The sequence below is a fragment of the Artibeus jamaicensis genome, unplaced genomic scaffold (genome assembly GCF_021234435.1).
Source record: "Artibeus jamaicensis isolate MK-2021 breed Jamaican fruit bat unplaced genomic scaffold, CSHL_Jam_final contig_464, whole genome shotgun sequence".
Classification (NCBI taxonomy): Eukaryota; Metazoa; Chordata; class Mammalia; order Chiroptera; family Phyllostomidae; genus Artibeus; species Artibeus jamaicensis.
The window spans coordinates 19,533,619-19,556,944 of NW_026521842.1; the positions used below are offsets into that span (position 1 = coordinate 19,533,619).

General features: G+C 45.7%; 1 protein-coding gene across 2 annotated transcripts in view; it reads left to right on the top strand.

The window, feature by feature from the left end:
* Nucleotides 1-23,326, top strand: part of CMTM4 (CKLF like MARVEL transmembrane domain containing 4) — a 56,559-nt gene that overhangs the window by 19,996 nt on the left and 13,237 nt on the right. For both annotated transcript variants that reach the window (XR_005084869.2, XM_037162544.2), the window contains exon 2: nucleotides 18,839-19,015. Coding sequence is in view for 1 of the 2 variants with exons in the window: in XM_037162544.2 (XP_037018439.1) it covers nucleotides 18,839-19,015 (177 nt within the window). In the remaining variant the exon portion in view is untranslated. The remainder of the gene's footprint in view (nucleotides 1-18,838; nucleotides 19,016-23,326) is intronic.

The window sequence follows — 23,326 nt, forward strand, 5'->3', positions numbered from 1 at the left end:
CCCAGTCTGCTTAGGCTAGAGAGAAGTCATAGTGCTGTGGTGTTTGGGTTTGTTTTCTCGTTTGTTTTTAAAGCAAGGTGCTATTTAAAATATCACTCTGGATGTAGCTGGCATGTGCATGGAACCATGAAAAATACCCACTTTAATAAGGTTTGGACTTAATAGCTTTTAAACTAATGAACAGACTTCTGCCTGCAGCTGTGAAAATGGAGTGTCCTAGGTAACAGAAGGTTTGTGACCTCTGGGCTCAACCCATGCCGCCAAAATTTAAGTCTTTTACTTCATCCCTTACTGACAGACATTTAGCTTCAGCATGACCGATGCCATGTAAAATCCCATGCCACTCTTTTCTGTATCCCTATAGCTCAAGCTTTGAACCCTAAATGTATGCCAGTTAGAGTCAACCTCACGGCATCAGCCTGGCCTTTTATGCTGTTGGGATAGTTTTGAATCTTGTCCTCTTACAGCTAACAGTTCCAAGTCTCTTATCCACGCATATGGCAAATAAGCCAACCCTGTGTGTTTTCTTCCAAATAGTTGCTAGCAACTTAAATGGGCAATGGGCCATTCCAAAAGTCTTTCACTTGAACCGTGTTCTAGGCTGACATGAAATATTAATGATTACCCTTTGGATAGTGTTCAGTTACCTGCAGGTATGGTTTAATGGTCATTTATTAGATGCCTGTTTAGCCCCATTGGTTGGTCAGTGATTGACTAGCTCTTTACTGCATCCGTGTTGTGGGGGGAGGGGATCAAGCAGGAAACCAGATAGACACGATTTCTGAGACACGTGCCACCGTGCAGTAAACTGGAGTAAACACAGGATCAAGGAAGCACGGGCACTTCTGCATTCAGCTCAGTTTTCAGGAGAGGCCGAGGCTACAGAGAGAATGAGGCTACAGGGCAGCCCGCACTACGTGCTTGGAGGAGGTGGAGGTGAAGCGGGAGGGGGAGAGGCTAACTGTGGAGGGATCAGGGAAGGCTTCCCAGAGAGCTTGCATTGATCTTTTTACCCGCTTGTTGTAAAATTACTTTTTAAAGAAATCACACAAGCAATACTAATTTATTTTAGGAAAAAAAAATTAGAAAAATATCAGTAACTTAAAAGAAGAAGACAGATTTCCTGGAATCTTACTTATCAGAGATGAGCACCATTGATATTCTGCATAACACTTTGGTTTGTGTGTGTGTTTACTAACATGTACGTATGGGTGTGTGCACACACAACACAGCTGCTCTATAACATGACTGTTTAATGCATGCCTCTCTTTAATAACTGGCTTTCACAGTATTTTATTTTTAAAATTTACATGCAATAAATTTTTATAGTGTACAGTTCTGAGTTTTGACAAATATGTAGTCATATGTCTACCACCACAAAGGACAGACTAATCTCATCATCCCTCAGAATTGTCTCATTCTGCTCTTTTTTAATCAACCCCTCTCACTACTGCTACTCAACCCCTGGCAGCCAGTGATTTTGTTTTCATCCCTGTCATTTTGCCTTTTCCAGAATGTCACGTAAATGGAATCACAAAGTATGCAGCCTTTTGAGTCTGGCTTTTTTCACTTAGCGTGATGCATTTGAGATATTCTTCCACGTTGCTGTGTGTGCCGCTGGAATGCCTGCGTTAGGAACTTAACAGCCATTGATGATCGTGGCTCGGATCAGTGGTTCTCATTGGAGATGGGAGAAGATTTTGCCCGCCAGGGGATACTTGACAATATAAGGAGATATTTTTGGTTGCCGTCGCGGGAGCTGAGTCGAGTACTGGCGCCTAGTGGGGAGAGGCCAGGGATGCTGCTAAACCTCATACAGTGCATGGGACAGTCTCCGCCATGAGGAACTATCTGGTCCAAAATGCCAGTAGTACAGATCGTGAGAAACCTCGTTCTGGAGCACAGTGTTGGTATCAGGATTTTGAAAAGATTTCTGTTTGAACTGAGGATGTGAACCACTGGTGTAGACCAAGAGCTGCAAGAAATCAGAGAGAGGTAAGAGTGGTTCGGGCTGAAGAAGAAGCCAGAGAGAGCTTCAGTGGAGGGAGCATGGCATGAATGGGCATTAGGAGAATGGTTTCGATAAGAGAATAGACGTAAAAGGAACATTGTTAGGTTGAGTCCAGCAAAGTTACCATCTTCTAGTTTTCAGGTGGATTGAGAATCTTTGTCCTGGGTCCATTACAGAGTGGTGATTTTCTAGTTCTGTCATTCCTTCTGCATGTCACCTGGAGTTCTTGAAGGAACTTTTCCTCACCCTCCTTATGATTACCCTGAAATACAGTTCGTATGGGAACGGCAGGGTATATACTTGATACTTTTCCTTTATTTTTCAGTTTTCTGAATCACAAAGTGATGCTTTAGCCATTTCCGAAGGCGAGCAATGGAGCTTCCTCCCTCTGTGATATCCATACAAACTTATGAATTTTTATGTATTTAATACATTTCAGTATTTTGTGCTCATTTTAAAAAGACTGATTATTTTGAAATAATTTGTGACTTACAGGAAGATCGTAAGAGTAGTATAAAATAATAAACACCGTCACCTAGATCCTCTTTTTAACTCTTTGCCACATTTGTTGATGTGTGCGTACATGGTGCACGTGTATGTACATGTATATTTATCTGATAATCTAAGTCTTTTGAAGTACATTGCAGACTCAGTGACTCTTTATCCCTAAGTCAGGAAATTAACGTTGATAAAGTATTGTAGCTGAACTAAAGCCCTTATTCATGTTTCCCTGGTCGTCTCAGAAGTGTCCTTTGCAGTACGAGGAAGTCCTGGATCCTGTGTTGCATTCACTTGGCACGTTTCTTTAATCTCCTTGAGTCCAAAGCAGTTCCTCAGCCTTTGTGTTGCAGGACGTTGACATTTTGGAAGATGACTGGCCAGTTATTTTGTAGAATATCCCTCAATTTGGGTTTTCTGACATTTCTCCTATTTAGATTCAGGTACTTTGTGGTGTTACCAGGGACAGCACAGAAAGCAAAGGTGTAGATTTGTACTGTGACTTGCGATCTTAACTTGGTCAACGCAATGTCTGCCAGCTTCTTCACTGTCCAGTTACTGGACCCCCCAATGTAATTAGTAAGTAAATTGTGAGGAGATGCTTATAAACTATGTAAATATCCTGTAGTTTCTTAACTTAACACCTTTTAGTTTAAATATCCATTGATGATTCTTGCTTCATTTAAGTAATGTTATGATGGTTGCCAAATGGCAAATTTATAAATCCATTTTTCCTTCAATATTTATTAGCTGGATTTTCAACTCTAAAAGAAGAGTTTTTCCTCTTTCCCTGTTTATTGATATCGGTATGGACTCATAGGCATATATTTTATTCATGGATTTGATACCTGACTGTCATTATTTATTCTGGTGGTCAGGTTGTGGCAGATCCGGCTGCTGGGAGCCCCCCATGCGTGGCTCGCGCCCCTTAGGCATGTCTCCAGGCTCAGCCTTCGAATTCCCCAGGAGCCCGGCTCCTTTCAGGGAAAAGTGCTATATTTGGAAACCAAGATTTGGATGTTACTGTTTTCATGTATGTATGTTTATGTTGATACGTGTGTGTGTTTATATTGTCCCATCGTTGGCCACGGGAGCCCCTCGAGTTGACCTCTGTGTCCTAACACAACCTCAGTCGTCCGTGATAGAGCCCTTGCTTCCTCACGGGCTATTATTTTGTGTGTCCTGTCCCAGACCTGGAATCGGCCATTTCTCCTGCCAGTTCTGGTTCCTTCCCTGGGAAAAAATATTTAGAGATTTCAGTCTGGGCACTGGGGGTGCTCACTGTTAGTCAGTTATTTCCAGGCCTTTTCAGTGGATACAGCTGTTTTTAAAAAAGAAACGAAAAGTTTATCTTAATACATCGTATTCAAATTTAAGATTTGAGAGCTTTTTTAAAAAAAATATTTTATTTATTTATTTATCTTTATAGGGGAAGGGAAGGAGAGAGAGAGAGAGAGAAATATCAATGTATGGTTGCCTCCTGTCTGTCCCCTGATGGGAACTGGCCTGCAACCTAGGCATGTGCCCTGACTGGGAATCGAACCGCAATACTCTGGTTTGCAGGCCCACACTCAATCCACTGAGCTACGCCAGCAAGGGATAAGATTTGAGACCTTTTATTTAATTAGTTATATTTTTATCTCTTTTATGCTTAAATTTTTGATTCCTAAAAATTAAAAATAGAATTACCATATATCCAGCAGTTCTACTTCTGGGTATATATTCAAAGGAATTAAAAGCCAGGACTCAGCCCCGGCTGCTGTGACTCAGTGGACTGAGTGCCGGCTTGCAAACCAAAAGGTTGCTGGTTTGATTCCCAGTCAGGGTGAATGCCTGGTTTGCAGGCCGGGTCCCCATTGGGGACGGTGTGAGAGGTAACCACATATTGATGTTTCTCTGTCAATCTCTGTCTTCCTGCCTCTCTCTCTAGAAATAAATAAAATCTTTTTTTTAAAAAGCAAGGACTCAGACCGGTAGTTGTCCATCTGTGTTCATAGCAGGATTAGTCACAATAGCCAAAATGTGGAAACATCCCAGGTGTCCACTGGAGGAGGAATGGCTTCACAGACTGTAGAATATACACACGTACAATGGAATGTACTTCAGCCTTCAGAAGGAAGGGAATGCTGGTACATGCTACAGCACGCATATCCCACCCCCCAGACTCAGCCCGGTGAAGGCAGGAGCTGCGTCTGAGCTCTGTTAGACTTTCACGCAGTGATGGTGATGGCATCCTTTTATTGAACACTCACCGTGTGCCAGGCATGGTGCTGTTTTACATTTAATCCTTGTAGCAAACCACGTGAGATAGGAATTGTTCCCATTTATTTCATCGATGAATACAGGGCCAGAGCAGAGTAGCTAACATACACGGAGTCACAGAACTAAGTAGTGGCAGAGTTGAAATTGGAACTCAGAACTCATTAACTGCTACGTTATGTGACTGTGCTAATGGCTGGTGATGCCATTAGCTGAGTCAGGACGGGGAGTTTTGTGCTCACGTTTGTGGGTACCTGCGGGCATTTACATTTAGGCAGAGTTGCCCAGTGTGTGTGGGGTGTTGCAGGGAGTTTTGCGGCCGGGATCTGCCGCTTAGATAGAAGGAGATTTGAGAGTGGGAGTCTGGGGAAGAGGAGCCTGTTGGTACGTGTGTCTGCTCAGAGAGCAGCATAACAAAGCCCTGCGGAGCACCCACCCACCGATTGAGGGGAGGCGGCTGAGACCCGAGCAGTGGAAGCCAAGGGTGGGGGCGGGGTGATCAGCGTCCAGTGCCGCAAAAGGTCCAGGGGCTGGGTTTGAACCCCATCTCTACTGTTAATGAGACTTTGTGATCTTGACTGGGTTGCTTAACATGTTTCCCTCGTTTTTCTCATCAATGGGATAGTTATTAAAAACCATGTTCTTCTCGAGGTGATGAAAATATTCTGTAATTACTGGGTTGGCCAAAAAGTCTGTTTAGTTTTTCCTGTAAGATGGCTCTAGTCGTTTTTAGTTGTCTTTAACTTCACTCAAAACAATTTTGTTAGATTGTATTGTGACAGCTGTCATATCAGCGTGCGTTTTAAAAAAAACATCAAAATTGGTGAATTTTAAAAAATATTTTATTTATTTTTAGAGAGAGGGAAAGAGAAAGAGTGGGAGAGAAACATCAATGTGTGGTTGCCTCTCATGTGTCCCCTACTGGGGACCTGGCCCACAACCTAGGCATGTACCCTGACTGGGAATTGAACCGGTGACCCTTTGCTTCACAGGCCTGTGCTCAATCCACTGAGCTACACCAGCCAGGGCAAAAATTGGTGAATTTTTGTGTGGCCATTTTAATACTAAAGATGGAAGAAATACACATTTCAGCATATGATGCTTTAATATTTCAAGAAAGCTAAAAACAACTGAAATGCAAAAAAAATTGTGCAGTGTATGGAGAAGGTGCTGTGACTGATCGAATATGTCAGAAGTAGTTCGCGAAGTTTCTTGGGTACTATTGACATTTTGGCCAAATAATTCTTTGCTGTGGAGCTGTCTTATGTATTGAAAAATGTTTAGCAGCGCTCCTGGCCTCCACCCACTAGAAGCCGATAGCGGGAGATAGCCGACATACTCAGAATATCCAAACCAATGAACTTATTGGTGAAAATGAAAAATGTGTCCTTTATTTTATGGAAAAAACTAAACGGACTTTTTGGCCAACCCATTAACATGGTGGTGATAGTTGCCTAACTCCGAATATACTAAAAAACACTGAGTTACACACTTCCAGTGGGTGAATTTTATGGCACGTGAATTATATCTCAATTAAAAACAAGCACACCAGCCGAGTTCCTCACCAGATGAAGTGAAGATTAAATGAGAGAGTGCTTAAAGCCATGTCCAGCACAGCACTGGACCCACGGCAGAAGGACTTACTTAGACAGTACTGAATTTCTTAGGAGGACCACAGGGGCGTGCATCTTAGGGGCCACTGTTTTCATTGTCTCTGGGGCTAGGGAACACCATTTACAAAGGCTGCTGGGTTTGTGTGGTGAGGTAGGGAGGAATGTACCTGAGTCCACAGAAAGTCCCCGAGTCTGTGGCAAGGCCCTGGGCAGGCTCGGGGTCAGCCACTGAAGGCGGCCCCTCCCCTCCTGGACCTCGGTCAGCTGGATGGTACGGAGGTGCTGGGGGCAGCTGGGGCTCTCGGGTCTCACAGCAGAACTGGGTTTTCCAGGTGGACCTCCTCCTGGCCTCTTAGGATTTATGGTTCACTATTTTAGCCTAAATTACATCTTTAGAAAAAAGCTACTCTTGGTCTTCTTGTTCCTCATTCAATGAGAAAAGCAGGGCTCTCCTTCCTCCCACCTTAAGGTGGTTTGTCAGAGATGTTAGGGTAGGGAGGTGCCCAAGAGTTAGGGCAGAGAGGAGGGAAGGAGGGAGGGTTTGCTTTTGAATTGAGTGGGGAGGTGATGCCACTCCCGGGATCTCCGCTTTGTCCGTGAAGCCAGGATGTGAGAAAGGAAGGGGAACAGAAAACGCGAGTGCTAGCAGCCCTTAAACATCTTCAGACGTGTACGGTTTGCAGGCAGCTTGTTTTCTTTGTCCTCTACACGGGCTTCATTAGAAATTTAAATGGTCTGAAAGTGTATAGCTGTTTGGTCAGGGAGGCATTTGCAGGAAAATGTTGTGGGCATTCTTTTGGCAAGAAAGATGCTGACCGTCCTGTGGCTTTCTGAAATCATGTGCAATTATGTCATCAAACCACATAATAAGATTTTATGGGCTTTTTTTAAAAAAACAAAATATTTTGCACTTCGCTGAGTAATACCATCCGTGTGCTCTAGGTAGTTGGCTGACCGAGCCTATTTAAACTTGCCCGAGACCGTGGTCTGCTCTGGCATGCCATCGTCAACAAGTAACCTGTGGGTTCAATGTGCGCACATTAGTGCTCGAGACACTGTAAGTATAATAACTTACTTAAAGGTGAGAGTCTTGCCAAGAAGAGAAATCGAAATACAGCCTCCTGAGTTCAGCTCTTCACTTGGGTTTGGCTTTAGGATTCCAAAATAGCAAAATTATTTACACAGCAGAACCCAGCTTGGAAAGTGTTTCAGGAGCGCTGGTCGAGTAGGCCTCGTGACGTGGGCCAAGCTCAGGCCAGACCGAGCTGACAGCTTCCTGGCACTGTGACAGCCCTAGCCCTTCTGTCCTCAAGTGGAACAAAGCTTCGGGGGTTCGAAGCGAGCTCAGCTTGGGGTGTGGCTGGCTGCACTGCCAGCCGGGCACACCTGGCAGAGCTGCCGCTGCCCCGGTCCTCGCGGCCGCCTCTTTTCTCTGACCGCCCTGAGCCCTTGGCAGCCTCCCCCATTTGTCCTCTTCTCTCCCTTTCTTCTCAACAATAGGGAACTTATTCGCCTGTGCCCCTGGCTGCTTTGCTCACCTAATCCTGCTGTCTAATGAGTGCTCCCTGCCAGCTGGGTGGCGCGAGCACCCGAGGGCGTCCCTGCCCTTCCAGAGCAGGCAGCTTTCTTTGCATTCCCCGCATCTCTCAGATCCGAAGCGTGGACATTGTTTATTTAGCTGGAGAAAAACAGTGGAACCAAAGTCCACATGCAAAGACATTGATCGTAGGTTAAATAATTTACCACCCGCATTTAGCTCCTTTGATTTGGAACCAAAATATATTTGCTTATTGCTCGATTGTCTCGGGGGAGAGGAGGGTAATATCTTCCTCACGGGATGGCCTCCCTTGAGGGGAGCAACCCGTGGATTATTTTTCTTAGAAAAATACAGTAGTAGTTGGATCCCTTTGAGAATGGGGACTCAGGTCGTGTGCTTTGTCGGAGAGCCTAGCGGCGCTGGCTCCCTGGGTCTCGTACAGTGTCCCTCGAAAACAGAAACGACACAGTTTTCCCCGCAGTTAAAGGTGTGGGGAAGAAATGGACTCTGAATACATTGTGTTAGTCATCTGGTGTAGGAGAACGAGGTATGGGGAGGAATTAGCTTTGGGGCCTTGGGCAAACCTTTTGGGCACCACCTTGGAGATGCCACCCGCTTCCTCAGTGGGTGTGAGTACCCCAGGTAACGAATGAACTGTGCCTAGCACAGGGCTGGAGGCCATCCTCACATTATCGATGCTCCCTAAACGCAAGGCATGTTTATTGTGCGGTGCCTGGCAATGCACAGGTAGCTCTTTGAGCCCCTTTGGCAGACCATACGACAAGGCCTGGGAGCTTGTTTTAATGTGATCTGTCATCTAACAGACAGGTGCACGTTAGAGCAGCTTAAAACCCCTGGCCTCTGGACTCAGAACGATGGTGGGGAAAGGCCTTGGGCCTCTTCTGAGGTTCTGGCTCCAGGATCTGGTCTGAGCATCAGCTGTGACTGAGAATGGAGCTGGTGTCTGAAGTGCAGTCACTTCCTCGCTCCTTCGCTGCCCTCTCTGGGTTCTTCTGCACATCACGGGCTCTTCCAGCAGATGTGGCAGTTTAACAACTTGCCTGTTGGGTCTTTGTGTGCTCAACACAAGCCATGTCTCATCTTTCAAATATTTTTTTCACTGTTGGTGGGAAGAGAGAGATTTTGATTTTGAATGTGCTAGAGTTGATTAGAGCTTGGTTTGATTCCAAAGGTACTTGGGACCCTGCTGTGTGTGTGTGTTCATCACTCAGTTAACAAGGTCCTCAGGGTCCTCAGCAGTTACTGCCCTGTTGGGTAGCTGAGCTTCTGTATTTTACTCTGTGCATTTAAATTGTGCATGACCTGGCGAACCAGAGTGCTGACCGGTGTGTGCTTTTTATGTTTCCCCAACTGGTTTTCCTACAAACACTGTGATGTAGTGTTAATAGATGTGCCGAGGGGGAAAAAATTCTGTTTTCAGGTAATATAAACATTGCATTCAGTAAAGACAAACAGGTTTTTTACTGTGAGGTTTTTTAGACCTGTTAATACGCTGAGGTGCTCTGAGCACCCACGACCAAGGATGTAGTTATGATGGAAATAGCATGAAAAACCCCAATGCTGTATGGCCGTGGGGGCCACAGCCAAGCACAGTGTATAAGCCAGACTGATGAACTGCAAACTACACTTCCTGGAGCAGGAGTTCAGAAGGCTGTTCACAGGTGTCGTGTGCTCTTTGGTGAGAAGGGTTCAGGGATCACTGCTTATAGAAACATAAACATAAAAGCAGAGGTATTTGGTGAGGGACTAGGTTTTGGCCCTACCATCCACCTCATCCCCAACCAAGTAACTCAGTTTGACAGTGAGGCACGACCTCAGACAAATGCTATCCTGTTTTTCCTCTAAGACCATCTGAGTCCAGTGCTCTCCCAAAGCTTCTAAAGCCTTCGGCTGCTGCCCAAGCCCTCTGTGACCCTCCATCTGTCAAACCTCAACGCCTCCCTGGTCCCCGAGCACCTGGCTAGTTATCTGTCTTTGCATGTGTAGTGGGGGGTGTTGGCTGGGTTGGAGACTGGGAACTACATCAAGCAGCCTCCAAAGGGCCACTGAGCCACTGCGGATTCACATCGTCATGGACATCTTCGAGTCGTTTTTAAACGCTGTGATTTTTGCTTGAGTGTATATTTAAATGAGGTGCCTTCTCCCTTCCCCTTTCCTTGCATCCGCCCCCTCACATATTACCTTTACCTTTCTCTCTCCTAAGCTCCAAGGGCCTTTCTTTTGCTTTAACTTTCTTTCTTTCTTTTTAAAAATACATGTGATTGATTATACTGTTAGTTTTCCAAACTTTACCCCTTCTGTCCCCCTCCACCTGGTACCCCTATTCCCTCCAGTAATCCCTTCTGGGTCATGTATATAAGTTCTTTGGCAACTCCGTTTCCTATGCTGTTCTTCACATCCCCCTGTGTATTTTGTATCTACCAATTATGCTTCTTAGTCCCTGCCCCTTTTCCCTCCTTCTCCCCCTTCCCCCTCCCAGCTGATAACCCTCCCTGTGATCTCTATATCTTTGATTCTGTTCTGCTCTGCTCGTTTGCTTAGTTTGTTTTTTAGATTCAGTTGCTGATAGTTGTGAATTTGTTGCCATTTTAATGTTCATACTTTTGATCTTCTTTTTCTTACACAGTTCCCTTTAACATTTCATAGAATAATGGCTTGGTGATGGTGAACTCCTTCCGTTTTACCTTGTTTGGGAAGCACTTTATCTGCCCCTCCAGTGTAAATGGTAGCTCTGCTGGATAGAGTCATCTAGGTTGTAGGTCCTTGTTTTTCATCACTTTGAATACTTCTTGCCAGTCCCTTCTGGCTTGCAAAGTTTCTTTTGAGAAATCAGCTGACGGATTTAGGGGATTTCCTTTGTAGGTTACTATCTGCTTTTCTCTTGCTGTTTTTAAGGTTCTCTCTCTTGTCATTTTAATTATGATGTGTCTTGGTGTGGTCCTGTTTGGGTCCAACTTGTTTGGGACTCTCTCTGCTTCTGGGCTTTTATGTCTGTTTCCTTCACCAAATTAGGGAAGTTTTCTTTCATTATTTTTTTAAAAAAGTTTTTAATTTCTTGCTCTTCCTCTTTTCCTTCTGGCATCCCTATGATTTGGACGTTGGTACCTTTGGAGATATCTCAGAGGCTCCTTATTCTAGCCTCATTTTTCAGAATTCTTTTGCTTTTTCTTCTTGCTGATCTGATTGAATGCTTTTTTTCCTGATGTTCCAAAACATTGATTTGATTCTTGGCTTCATCCCCTCCACTGTTGGTTCCTTGTAGAGTCTTCTTTATTTCACTTAATCCAACCACCATTTCTGCCTGGGTCTTTTTTATGCTGTTGCAGTAGCCAGTGAGTTCTCTGAGCATCCTGACAACCAGTGTTTTGTACTCTGTGACTGATAGGTGGCTTATCTCCATTTCATTTCGTTCTTTTCCTGGAGTTTTGTTCTGCTCTTTCACTTGGGCCATATTTCTTTGCCTCCTCAATTTGGCAGCCTCCCTGTGTTTCCTTCCGTGTATTAGGTAGAGCTGCTCCGACTCCCTGTCTTAGAAGTGTGGCCTGTTGTGGGGAGGAGCCCGAGGCAATCATGAGGGCAGGACGGCCCCTTTCACCACTCTGTGGCCCTGTGTGGGAGAGGGCTCAGAGAGAGGGCAGTGCCTGCGCCTGGCCTCTGGAGATGTGCCCAGGACAGAGCTGTCTCCCGGTGCTTGCCCTGTTGCCAGTCACTTCACTCCAGCTGTTGCCCTGGTGCTGAATCCTGAGGGGGTGGGTCTGCATCAGTCCTGAGACCTTTGTGGCTCTTTTAGAGGAGTCTCCTGAGAATCCTGCATTTTCTTCTGCTGTCCCCACCCCCACTGGTTTCTACAGCCAGAAGTTATGGGGACTTATCTTCCTGGTGCTGGAACCCTGGGCTGGGTGGTCTGGTCTGAGGCTGGGATCACTGGCTCCCCACGTGTCCCTCCTGATTTTTATCCACCCCACGTGAATGTGGGACCACCCGTTCCGCTGCCTCTCTGTGCTACCGTGACTCTGTGCCTCCCACCTGTCTGGATGAATGTGGCTTCTTTAAATTCTTACTTGTTGGAATTCCATTCAGGTTGATTTTCTGACAAACCCAGGTGATTTGTTTTGTAGTCTAGTTGTAATTTTTCTGTAGTTATTCAAGGAGGTGAAGCGTGTTCACCTCTGCGTCCATCTTGACTGGAGGTCCATTTAGCTTTCTTTAAAAAAAAATAGCTGCATTACGTCATTTGATAAACAGGAGGTTAAGGGAGATTAAGATTTTTTTCTAATCTTTGAAGAGGTCTTTGTAGATATTAGGGACATTATTATTTCCTGGGGGGTCCTTTTCATCACATTGATGAGGGTAAGCTTGGCCTTTTAATTATGTGCTGGCCATGAGGCTTTCTGCGCCCACTTGCTGCAGCTTTCGTGAAGTGGTGGTCAGGATGTAGGGTATGTGCTATCAAGAAGGCTTTAGAGATAGTAAATTCTGGTAAAGAAATGGGACCAACAGGGACTTGCAGGGTGACTCATGTTCCATTAAAGTTTTCGTCATTTCAAAATATTCTCGAATAGTTTCAAAACAAATAAGGATTGATTCTTAGAGGACACTAAGATTGTACTCATAATAAAGCTAGATGTTTCAAAAAGTGTTCGTACGTTGTATATTTAATTTTCTTTAACGATTTTATTTTATTTATTTTTTAGAGAAAGGGAGGGAGAAAGAGAGGGAGAGAAACATTGATGTGTGGTTGCTTCTCATGTGCCCCCTACTGGGGACCTGGCCTGCAACCAAACCATGTGCCTTGACTGGGAATTGAACCAGTGACCCTTTGGTTTGCAGGCTGGTGCTCAGTCTACTGAGCCACACCAGCCAGGGCTAATTTTTAAAATAAAAATACATATTTATTGTAGAAATTTTGAAAAATAAGAGAAGCCTGTATTTTAAAAAATGTCTATTTACAGTCCTAACCACATAGATGAATTCTTGAAATTCTGAGTATTGTCTTGATGTTGGTTTAAAAGAGTTTAGGTAGCCCTGACTGGTGTGTCTGAGTTGGTTGGGCATCGTCTCGCAAAGCGAAAGGTTTCCAGTTTGATTCCCGGTCAGGGCACACGGCCCAGGTTGTGGGTTCAGTCTGCAGTCAGGATGTGTATGGGAGGCAACTGGTGGATGCCTCTCTCTCACATTGATGTTTCTCTCCCTCTCTTCCTCCCTCCCATCACCCTCGCCCTTATAAATGAATAAATAAGTAATAAATAAATTAATTAAAAAGGTAAAAGCTTAAGTAACATAGTCAATATCTTTATTTTGACAATCTGGTTAGAGTTTGTCTATAAAACCATCAAATCTGGTATCTTTAAGAGTGAGTGGGGTGGTAACAGAGTCATCCTTTAAATTTGCAGTTTTGTGTTAGATAACCAGTACATGTGCGAATTTAACACTATGCCCAAGTGCCCTTTCTAGTCAGCAGGAGCTGGATTATGCTGTAGTAGCAAACCTAGAATCTCACAAGGGACGTTTGCTTCTCACCCATGCTGCACACTCATCTCAGGTCAGTGGCGAGCTGGCCGCCCATCAGCCTCACACTGAAGCCACCGGACCCCAACACTGCGGCCGCTGCGGCGGGGGCAGGCGGCCTGGGGAAATTATTCGTGGGTCTTAGAGGCTGCTGCCCGAAGGAACAGGTGTCTCTTCTGCTCAAACTCAGATCAGGTTTCGAGGGGTGTGAGACTCCTATGATTTTGGAGGCCCACAGTAAGGAAGAAGATATGAAGCTAAAAATACAAAACTAGGTACAGTAGTGGCTATTCAGAATGAGAAATGTATTAAATCACAAATTTAGAAAGTGTCCCTTCCTAGTTTTGGCCTCTGCTGAGCTAGATCACATTTGAATTTTAGTATGGTCCGTTAATTCTGAAAAAGTGCACACAGCCAATCTGAAATGTAGGCGTACACCTGAAAATCCAGATTTCAGATCGCCACTGCAGTATGTCACATGTCATTATACAGCTGGCATGCCCGAAGACTCCACACACCGGCTTTCTGATGAGTGTGTGTAGGGATTTGTTGCTGGAACATTTGTTTTCAGGACGTTTCAGTGTGTGGGAGGCAGTTTTGCGTGCCGTTTTCTTCAGGGTTGTTAGGCTTCGTCAGGTCGGGATTTGTTGGCTGTGCCGCGATGCGATCTGGTGCGTGCGGATGCAGGCACTGCCCTCTCCCACACATGCGCGCTTGCTCTCTGTGGTACCGCTGCAGGTTTCTGTCCTGGAACCCTGGAATTCTAATAAATTCTGCTTTATGTGATTCCCACCACAAAGGGAGAAAACGCAGAGTGCGTTAATAATCGCATACTCTGCAGTTTTTAACATATTCCTGATGGGGCACAACTTCCATTCAGGTACCAATGAAAACAAAATTGTCTACTTACAGTATCATGCGTTTGATAATCCAAAGAATTCTCCACAGATCAGTCTCTGGCTCCATATGTTTCAAACCCTATTTCTCTTTCACTACCCACGTGCTTCTGTGGCGTTGGAGGACCCATTTATCTTGTGAAGTGTAGGGCCTATTTTTTCATCACGATGTCAGATCAAAGCGTATCTGGAAGCCATTCCTACAGTGGGAAAACCGTAGTAACTCTACGTGGAAGTGAAAGCTAAGCCCCAACTTAACGGATCTCTCACTCAACCTTTAGTTTGCCGAGTCCCCAAAATGCCCATTGCTGTTCCATCACCTGTTGGCACAGGAGTTGTGGTAGTCTGGACGTTGGAGTGGTGAGTGCTGAGTTCAGAACTTCCGAAGCTTCATTCGTCATCTGGGGAATAAGTCTACCTCAGCCAGATGTCAGAGCACAAATCTCCGACCCCAGTGTGTGCCTGCCAGGCACGCAAATTAGTGAGTGAGTTGGTACTGTTCATTGCCACCGCCCTCCAGAGAGCCCCTGACAGTTGATACTCCCAACAGTAGTAACATGGACTAGGACATTTTAAAAAGCTTTATAGTAACTGAATCAGCCAACCCCTTCTCCCTTCTTTTTTTTTTTTTAAAGATTTTATTTACTTTTAGAGAGGGGAAGGGAGGGAGAAAGACAGGGAGAGAAACATCTATGTACAGTTGCTTCTCCCATGTTCCCTACTGGAGACCTGGTCCATAGCCCAGGCATGTGCCCTGACTGGGAATCGAACCAGTGACACTTTGTTGATTTGCAGGCTGGCACTCAATCCACTGAGCCACACCAGTCAGGGCTCCCTACCTGCTTTTTGATGCTGCCAATCAGAATTTGCTGCAGTTGTGGAAATCGGACAGCCTTTTAATGTCAGCTGACTTGCCAACTATGAAAATATTTACACCTGGTTAATGAGTAGGTGCTGTAAGGAAGGGCATCTCTCCGAGGGCACCCGTAGCCTTATTTGCATCTTGTTGAATGTCTCTGTACAATTTTTCATGTGACATTCGTCTACTTAAAAGTCGTTACAAGTTGAGTGACTTTTGACTCTGGTTGCCTTGAAGTTGCTGACTCCCAGGATAACTTCGTGACCTGATTTTCATCTTGTTGATCAGTGGGTGGGTTTACTCCAGCAACGACCGTTAGAATGCACTGTGCTGGAGGGACATCCATTCTCTGTGTGAAAAGGTGGGCAAGAAAGGTGTACCGTTTACTAGAAACAGTATGGGAGACCGCCAGAATACCTTTCAGTAGGAGGACTGACTTAATGAGTGTATGTGTGTATCTGTGTTTCTCCCTACATATCAATTTTTGTGATTTATAACGAATTACTGTGATTTATAATACTAGATATATATATTTTTTTCTTCATTCCATTTCTGGCACAGATCTTATAAAATCTTTAGAATTTCCTAGGTGATGTGTCTTTTTTAAAAAATTTGTTTACTTTTTAGAGGTGTAGAGTGAGGGAGGGGAAAAGAGAGGGAGAGAAACAGCGATCAGTCACACGCAGCCTGACTGGGGCCTGTAACCGGGCGTGTACCCCGACCGGAACTGAGACCGGCTGGTGACCTTTCCACTTTGTGGGACAATGCCCAGCCGCCTGAGCCAGGAAGTCAGGGCAAGAGGTGTCCTTTGATATTCACAAGAAACCCCTTTCTGCCCCACCTGAGTTTGTGTTAATGAGATGACCTTGGGAAAGCACCTGAGGATGGGGCCTGGTTGCCAGTAGAACCAAACCCTGATTCAAGTTTGGGAACTTTCAAGCCCACTTACCACTGGGAAGGGGAAGGGGGTGGGACTGCATATTAAGCTCTGTAAAAGCTCTGGAACTAGAGAGTTGATGAGCTTTCAGGCTGGTGAACCAGTGCATCCAGGTGCTAGGAGGGTGGTGCACTTCACATTCCACGGGGAGAGAAGGGCCTGTGTTCGAGACCCTTCTGGCCCTTGTCCTGCGTTATCTCTTCCTCTAGCTGTTCAGTTGTGTTCTTTCATATTCTTTGTGATAAACCATAGTGAACTTTTAATAAATCCAGAATCTTCTCAGTGAGGCCCTCCATGGGCACTCTGAAATTTCAACCATTTTTGCCCTAGGTATGTTTCATTCTCCTTCCTTGCTTTGTTTTTCCCCCTTTGCACTTATCACTGCTTAACACAATATATTTTTAATTTAATTTTTAAAAACTTCTTCATTAGAATATGAGTTAGGGCCCTGGCCGAGGGGCTCCGCTGGTTGGGGCATCATCCCAATATGCCAGGTTGTGGCGTTGATTCCCGGTGAGGGCACACACAAAAATCAATCAATGAATGGATAAATAATTGGGACAACAAATTAATGTTTCTCTCTCTCTCTCTTTCTCCAAGAACAGTTAAAAAAATAAAGTGTATGAGCTAGAGAGCAGGGAATTTTGTCTGGTTTTTTTCCCTTCTATATTGAGCAGCCTATTAGATTTGCAAATTCTTGAAACCATTTTTATTTTAATATCTAAGAGTGTAGGTGTTACCTTCCCACGAAGATGTGGTTGAAGTCAGCATACCAGAAACATTTGTAACTCATCAGTACGGTGTGTTATTTCTTGCCCACGATTGCTAGATCCAATTACAGGGGGTTAAAAAACTAGTTTAAAGGAGTTTCCTTTATATGAACTATTTCTTTGTGAATTGCTTGCAAGTTAGGCATGCAGTTCAGGTGCAGAATTAAGGTCTGTGGTTCTGTAGAGAATTATAAGGAGAGCCAATAGAAGAAGCACAAAGTGTGTGCTTAAAAACCCATTATCTTTAATGTGTTGATTAGAATGGGTTGTGGAAGTACCACATATTGTTAGAAAAGGTGTCTTTCTGTGTGGAGGTATCAGTAGTGGGAAAAGCACAGCCACTGGTTTTATTTTTTGTAGGGTGCTAACAGGTGTGTCAGGAATTGCTGGCATGGATTTTTAGTGGCTCTGGGAGCCTCGTTTTCTGGTTGTGTGCAAGTTATTTTGCTCATTATCTTGGGAGTAGAGAGAGATGGACTGGCTGTACCCTTAAAAAGCTCAGGAGTCACAATGGTAAGTACAAAAAAGGGTAGAATGTAATCACAGACGAGCAAGCTTTCCTGTGAGGGTGGAATCGGATGATGTCTGGCAGGGAGAGACAGAATCAGGGAAGGCGCGGGGAGGAGGGGCAGTGAGTAGAGCATTGCAAGGCAGGAGTGGGGCTGCAGTCGGGGTGTGGGGGAAGGGCCCCAGAACAGCCTGTGCTTCCGTGCTTCCCACGCTTCAAGCATCCGAGGATCTTGTCAGAGAAGCAGATTCCGACTCTGCAGGTCATGGACGGGAGGCGGAGATGCTGCATGTCTAACAAGCCTCCCTGGTGATGCTGATGTCCCTGGCTCTACAGACAAACCTGGGGCCACAGAGCTGCCTCCCTGTACCTCCTTGACCTTCGAGGGAGGGTCTGGCCTGGAAGCTCTGGTGTGGGCTTGGAGAAGGATAGGTTGTGAGGTGCTCGCTCAGTTAAAGAAGTAAAGCAGAGGCCAGGGGACCGAGACCGATCTGATTCAGGGGTAAGACCACCACACCTCTCCTTGATCACAGGGCCGTTAACTCAGCCTTTGGGCTCCTTTTCCTGAAAGCTTCCTTTAAAAGTTCACCTGGTAATTTCCAGTGATAACTGTTTAACCTACTGATCTCCAGTCTCTTGGGACATATTGCTAAATGTTACTGTGGTCCTTCAGAAAGAAACTGATTCTGTTGTTGGTAGATTTAGCCATGTTTTTTATCAACTGCCAGTCTGACCAACCCCAATGATGAACTTTAAAAAAGCATAGCTCATGCCCTGGCCGGGTGGTTCAGTCAGTTGGAGTGTTGTCCCATACACCAAAGGTTGTGGGTTTGATTCCCTGTCCAGGCATATATCTAGGTTGCCAGTTCATTCCCCGGGGTATGTGTGGGAGACAACCAATGGATGTTTTCTCTCACATCGATGTTTCTTCTTTCTCTCTCTCTACCTTCCTCTCTATCTAAAATCAATAAGCATCCTTGGGTGAGCATTTAAATTGAAAAGCATAGCTCATGAATTAGTTAAACGGGCCTCATTGTTATGGTAGAGACTGTAAGTTAGAAACACGCATGCATAGGCAGTGTTCACGTACGTGTGGCAGAGACAGAACTAAAAGCACCGCAGAGGTGTTCCTTTCTGCGTCATCACGGGGCCGCACTGCACCAGACTGGCCCCAGCGTGCTGTGGTGGGGCTCAGCTCTCTGCACGAGGGGGTCGGCAAAGGCCCTGTACCTTTACACACTCACGTGAGGATCGAATCGGGCCACACTCCTGACCGTGGTAACTGCCAGCCCCGGAGGAAGACTCTGGGGCTGCGTGTGGTGGTGGTGATGGTGAGTTTTATTTAAATGTGGCAGGCACATTTGTCTGCGGATGTGTGCTAAATATATGTTATACGTGTATGTTTCCAATTTTCTTCCTAGATTTTGGCTTTGATTGCGTTCATCTGCATAGAGACCATCATGGAATGCTCCCCGTGTGAAGGCCTCTACTTTTTTGAGTTTGTGAGCTGTAGTGCATTCGTGGTGACTGGAGTCTTGCTGATTCTGTTCAGTCTCAACCTTCACATGCGGATCCCCCAGATCAACTGGAACCTGACAGTGAGTACAAGTCACCGCTCTGCGGCTGTGAGAGGAGAGGGTGCTGCTTGGCTGCCGGGGAAAGTCGGAATCTGTCCAGTGAATTGGGTCCAGTTCATTGTGATACTTAAGTATTCCATTGTAGTTCAACTGCGAAAATTTAAATCTCTGTACTGGGTTGAGCAAAACTACAACACAAATGGAATCTTCAGTAATGGTAGGAATATCATAACAATTATTCTCACCTCTTTAAAAATATCATTTCAATTTCATGATCCTCCGAGAAAACTGGTAATGTTGATATGTATGGAATATGGGAAAGAGAAAATGGAATTAATACATTTTTGCATATTTTTCACACTGGCCCCAAAGGCCATTTACAAAAGGATTGATTCAGGGAGAATTAAAAATATGAATGAAAATGCCAGTAACTTGCAAAGCCGAGGAATATTATCAAATTCAAAGCAACTGCGAGGGCTGGAAGGAGGGTTTAGTAGTTTGGTCAGTCCTCCTCTTTTTCTCTGTGGTTTGGGTTCTGAACGCCGGTTGTGACAGCCTTACCCTCCGATCGGCATGGGGACCTCCGGCCGGTCACTCCCAGGCCCTTTCTCATGGGCTTGTGTTACTTATCCTTCTGCACTAAACGAGGTAGGAGACTTAACAGCATTTAGTTTTCTTGATATTTCTTTGCAAACAAGCATGTGCAAGAGCTCAAAGGGAATCAGGGAAGCACAGGAGAGCACTCAGCTGCCTCGCTCTTCTGTGGCTGCGGGAGGAAAACCCTGTGGGCACCACAGCTGCTACGGGAGCAGCAGGAGGGGAGGAGGGCGCTGGGACAGCTGCCCTTGGGACAGCCCCCCTCTCTTTGACTGGTGCCGATGGGTGTGTAGCGCCAAGGAAAGTCACCTGTGGGAAGGAGCCGGGATGGAGGCTGGAATGGGTCACCTTGCCTGGCAGGGCCACTCCCATGGTGATCGGGCGGGGTGTCCAGAGACCAGGTCTTTCTGACAGAATGCTCTCTGTGTTGTTCAGACTCTTTTAGGAGGAAAAATAAGAGCAGAGCTGAACTAGAAGAGTTGATGTCAGTTGAAAACTCAGTTGGTTTTGTCTCAGCATTGAAAAACTGAGAAAAATGTGATTTGAATTTAAATTCTAAACCTCAAGATACTGGAGGCATTTCCTCTGAGTTTTGGGTGACAGGTTTTAATGTCTTGACTATTTTTAAGATACAGTTTGTGTTATCCATAGGAAAATGCTTGCAGAGTCGTCATCTGAATTGATAGTGTGGTAGTAGGCAGATCAAAAAGAGAACCTCACAAACCTCTGCCAAACAAATTGCAAGCTCTGTGGGGTAAGGTCATTGTCCTTATCTCCTGGGGGCAAGGTTCACTGGTGTCCCAGATCCCTGCATTGCCGAGGCTTTCTCTCTCAGTAAATGTATGTTGAGGGAGGGGCCTGGGTGGACTTGGAATGAAATCTGCAGGAAAACTTTTTTGACAAAGAAGGAAAGATTAAGATCAGGGACTTTTGAATTAGACAGACTTGTCTGGGTTCAAGTCCATGGTGGCTCATCAGGGCTATATAATGACCCTGTGGCAAGTCACTTAAAGTCCCACATAAGTTCCACCATTGTTAGAGATGATAATATTTTTTTTATAGAATTGTTTTAAGAATGAAAGGAGCCCTGGCTGGTGTGGTTCAGTGGATTGAGTACCAGTCTGCAAACCAAAGGGTTGCTATTTTGATACCCCGTCAGGGCACACGCCTGGGTTGCGGGCCAGGTCCCCAGTGGGGGGCTCTCGAGAGGCAACCACACATTGATGCTTCTCTCCCTCTCTTCCTCCCTCCCTTCCCCTCTCTCTAAAGTAATAATTAAATAAGTACTTTTTGAAAAAAGAATGAAAGGAGACAATGCGTATAAAAGCTCCTCTAACCAGTGGTCACTGCTGCAGCTGCAGTGTACGTACACCTTAGCAGGTGAGCGAGGCCTCGCTGCTGCCGTCTGTCAGCCTCCTCACCCCCCTGTAGACGTCTCTCCTCAGGGTTGACTTGACTCCCTTAATTCTGTCTTACCTGCTTTAGAGATGAATCCGCTAAAAAACTTCATACTTCAGGTTTCTTACTAACTTATTCTGGGTTTTATCCCCAGAAATACCTAGTTAGTAAGCTTTCAGAAATATTAATTTTTCTATTTTAATCATGAAAGACTTTCTGCTCATTGACTACACCCTCTGGTCATGTCAGAGTACATCTTTTTCACTGGGAAGCCAACCATTAGTCCTTGTCTCCTGGCTGGTGTTGGCTGGGGCACGTCCTGGGTGGTGATGTGCCACTTGGGAACACCTTTCTGTCCTCTGGGGTCCTTTCCAGAACTTTCTTTTAGAGCAGAGGAGGATGTGTGCGCATCCAGCAAAAGGGCATGTGAATCATAAGAACTTGAGGCGATGGCACTGGCTGGGGGCACCTGGTCATTTGTTCTCTGGGAGGAGGGCAAAACTGAGTTTTCCAGTTAATCACAGCGCATCAAGTCACTACGGAGGGCTGGCCCTGGGCGTGTGCTTTCCCCACAAGATGCTGGGGGTATTTTTGTCCCCAACAGAGGCAGCCAGGGAGTGAAATAGGATGTGATTGGTACAGATTTAGAAAAATGGGTCACTTCAGGAGCCTATGTTGACACAGATGTGCATGAAAATGGTAAATAAGGAGGATGATACAAAAAATACTTTATATAACATAATTTGATGCATTCAGATTGTATTAATGTTGGTTATTTTTTTTAGGATTTCATGCATTCTATTTTTAGAGATAGGGGAAAGGATGGAGAAAGGGAGAAACACATTAGTCGGTGCCACCCTGCGCTGGGGAACCTGGCCCACAACCCAGACATGTGCCCCAACTGGGAATCGAAGCTGCAGCTTTTTGGTCTGCTGGCTAGTGCTCAATTCACTGAGTCACACCAGGATTTTTTTTTCTTCTTCTATGAGTCTATGGGGCAATTCTGCTATATTTGTTTTTCTCTGTATATTAGGAGCTCACACACTCATTGTTTCACCTCTGTTTGCCTTGATTAATGCCACCCCCACCCCCGATTACTCTCCCATTCCCTTTCCACCACCCGAAGCCTGGCAGGGGCTCCCACCCTCCTACTCATCCAAACTTCTGTAAAGAGGAGGGAGGTCTGTACGTACCTTCTCTATTTCCCTATCTTCTAATCTCTGTTTTCTCATCTTTTATTGTCAAATATAGCACATTCCAAAAAATTTGCAAAAGCAAACATATGATTTACTGAAGAATGATAAAGAGTGTGTAGCCAGCCCCTGGGCCGAGAGGTACAATGGTGTCAACACCCCAAAAGCCCCACGTGTGCCTCTCAGACACAATCACAGCCTGCCCCGCCTGCGCCCCCGCTCACGCCAATCCACTGCCCTTTCTGTCCTCCAAAGTCCTCTGTTCAGGAGCACGGGGGCCTCTGCGCTCCTCCTCTGGTCATTCTCTACCCCCCCCCACCAAACGCTTTAGCGGTGTCTGCTGCGGAACACTCAGAACTTCCCGGTGTGCTGTGTACTCTTGCCTCCTGTGACACCGCTCCGACCTGCTTTTCCGTTTTTCTCCTTGGTGTTCCTTTTCAGCGGCCTCTGGGGGCCCCTCCTCCTCCCACAGGCCTCTCTCTCTCCCTGTCTGAGACCCCAGGCCAGGGGCTGTGGTGAGTTGAGAACAGTCTGGAATCACCCACAGGGCTCACTTGCAGCGCCCTGAGGCCTTGGCCATGACTCACTGTGTGGTGTTTTCCATACCAGTTTTGAGCCAAATGTGTGGTTATTTTCTGACAAAAAAATCCACATAGTTTTTCAGTACCAAGCAGTTCTCTAATTCTCCAAAAACACGGGTGTTCAGCAATTTAATTCAGTTCTGACAATAACTGCTGGAGTTAGCACCGACCCCACGGGTTAAGGGCTCAGTCCCATGAGGCTGCCCCTACCTGAGACACCAGCCACAGACGGTTCCCAGGTGACCCACACTTCTTCCGGGCCGGCAGGTCCAGCAGTTCCCACACCTGCCCTCCTCAGGTGCAGTACTTCTCTGGAACAACTTCGGAAAGTGCTTTACTTATAATTACTGGTTTATTACGAAGGACACAACTCAGAAACAGCCAAATGGAAGAGGAGGGGCATAGGGCACGGTCCAGAAGGGTCCCACAGAGTTGGGGTGCAATGTGGATGTAGTCACCAACTCGGAAGCTCCCTGGGCTGTGTCATTCAGGGTTTTGTGGATGTTGCATCTTGCAGGTGTGGTTATTAAAGCACTGGCCATTTGGGGATTGAACTCAGTCTC